Source organism: Colletotrichum fructicola (assembly GCF_000319635.2).
Source record: "Colletotrichum fructicola Nara gc5 chromosome Unknown KSG_Nara_v1_contig11, whole genome shotgun sequence".
Lineage (NCBI taxonomy): Eukaryota > Fungi > Ascomycota > Sordariomycetes > Glomerellales > Glomerellaceae > Colletotrichum > Colletotrichum fructicola.
In genome coordinates this window covers 1,290,210-1,292,163 of record NW_027094061.1, presented here as the reverse complement: position 1 = coordinate 1,292,163, position 1,954 = coordinate 1,290,210, and the positions used below count along the sequence as shown (strand labels likewise).

The following is a 1,954-nucleotide window of genomic DNA, read 5'->3' as shown; positions in this document are numbered from 1 at the left end:
AGAACAGGAAACAGAACCGTATCCTCCCTATTTCCTGGGCATTCTTATAACCTTGCCATTGACCTTGTCGATATTCCTGGAACCTTCTAGCAAATGCGCCATTGGATTTGGTGGGTCCAATGAGTCGTGGCTGAGGGTCTTGCCGAAGGCCGAACACCGGTCCATAGACCGTGACAATATCTGCCTAAGATAAGGATCGCTGGTGTTGTGCGGCGGAACGAGGACGTTGCGAGGAGAAATTTGCTGTCTGTTGCTTAAGTTCTGCTGCCGATAGGCTTTTTATATGACGTCTCCATCGGACCTCGCTGGCTGGGTCGAGTGTGGTAACGGCCATGTGGGTGTGGCGTCCATGCTGGACCTTGTCGGCCGCGTCCACAATGGTGACGGGCAGGTGGAAGGACTTCGGCATTATGGGGTGAAAAGCGTGACTTCAGGTTGCTGAAAGGACGGCATTGAGGATCTTGTTTTGGTCGTGGATGATTGCGATGATGCTGGTCGTAGAGCCGAAGTGAGATGTGAAAGGTTGAAAAAGATAAATGGAGGGGATTGTGCAGGAATACTGGGCAGCGATTTCTCAGAGAAGGTGGTTTGACGTCATGACGTCACACGAGAGCATGACAGCCATCGAGGTAGAAACTGCTGATATGGCGGGCAGGTAGGACCCGGCCTCATGTGAGGCAGCTACTGTAGTCGGTAGATGAGGCAGCTGCGATCAAAGGTCCAATAAAGGCAGGTATATTCAGAAGCCACGAGGCATGAGGCATTTGACTCTGCCCTCCACGACGACGACAACGATATGGACGCCTCGACCAACACGGGCAACCCATCCCTGTCTTGCTTCCATTTACATACCAATAGCTTCTCACTAATTTTCTCTCTGACGGCACGGCCAAATCCATCTCGGTGGCTGACTGAAAAACCTTTCCCTTGCATCAACCCTTTTGGCATACTCTTCAGGTCGCCTTATAAATAAGTGGACCTCTTTCCAGGAATCCAGAAAATCCTTATTCATTCTTTCCGGCACAATCTAATCTTAACAGATATTTTCACCCCAACTTTTGCACTCTCATTGTAACAACCCGGAACTACCTAGACTAGCGACCCGAGATGAGCAACCGCCAAACCAAGCTTGCCGAAGCCTCCTCTATAATAGGCTATGTTTTCCACCAATCTGATTGGCTCTGGGAGGCCCTGCAGGCTGCAGGCTCAGGGGTTCCAACAGTTGGGTCTCGGGCCGTTCGGGAGGGGAATAAACCATTGGCCGGGCTCGGCGATAGGATCCTCGCAATGACCATCGTTGACATCGCTGTTGATCTGAACATCAGTATCGGTAGGTTTAAGTACCTTCCTGATTGACTTTTTGCAACACTGAGTTGAAAAGTTTGCTGAGCCTCAAGCTAACTGGTGATGTAGGTGAAACAAATGCCCGGATACAAACGCATGCTAGCAACGCACGACTGGCATCTCTCTGCGATGACATCGGCCTGACAAGATGTATCGAGCGCAACGTATCCCAGCAGGGAATGGTGCCTCAGAGCATCAAATCGGCTACTATGGAGGCCGTCCTCGGCGCCGCCTTTAAGGATGGCGGCATGGAGGCCGCATACCAGGTGATGCAACACCTTGGGCTTATTTAAGGGGACGCGGTTGACTCATATCAACCTGTTCATGTACGTACCCATTTCCCCTTGACGAAAGCACATATGCTTCTAAATGGGCTTTCTCGGGATCGCATATATAGGTAACTAAAAGATTATAGTGTCTTGAAGCCCCGACCAGAGGGGCTCCCTGAATCTCTACCAGGGGAGATCGAATGCCCCATATGGGCGTTTCCTGCCGCTACTACGTCCTTTCTCTCTCTGTCTCGCCGACTATTGGAGGAATATTGAGGCGACCTGAGGCTTTGTCTGAGTATTGACGTCCCTTGGATCGGAGGCCGCGAGATACGCGTGGG

At 51.3% G+C, this 1,954-nt stretch overlaps 1 protein-coding gene across 1 annotated transcript; it reads left to right on the top strand.

Moving 5' to 3' along the window:
• Positions 1-1,287: 1,287 nt before the first annotated feature.
• On the top strand, positions 1,288-1,637 carry CGGC5_v016889 (uncharacterized protein; the record flags this gene model as incomplete). The annotated part of the gene is made up of 2 exons (XM_032027471.1): positions 1,288-1,330; positions 1,414-1,637. 2 exons carry the CDS (start codon positions 1,288-1,290, stop codon positions 1,635-1,637), a joined length of 267 nt encoding a protein of 88 aa, XP_031876156.1.
• Positions 1,638-1,954: the final 317 nt, after the last annotated feature.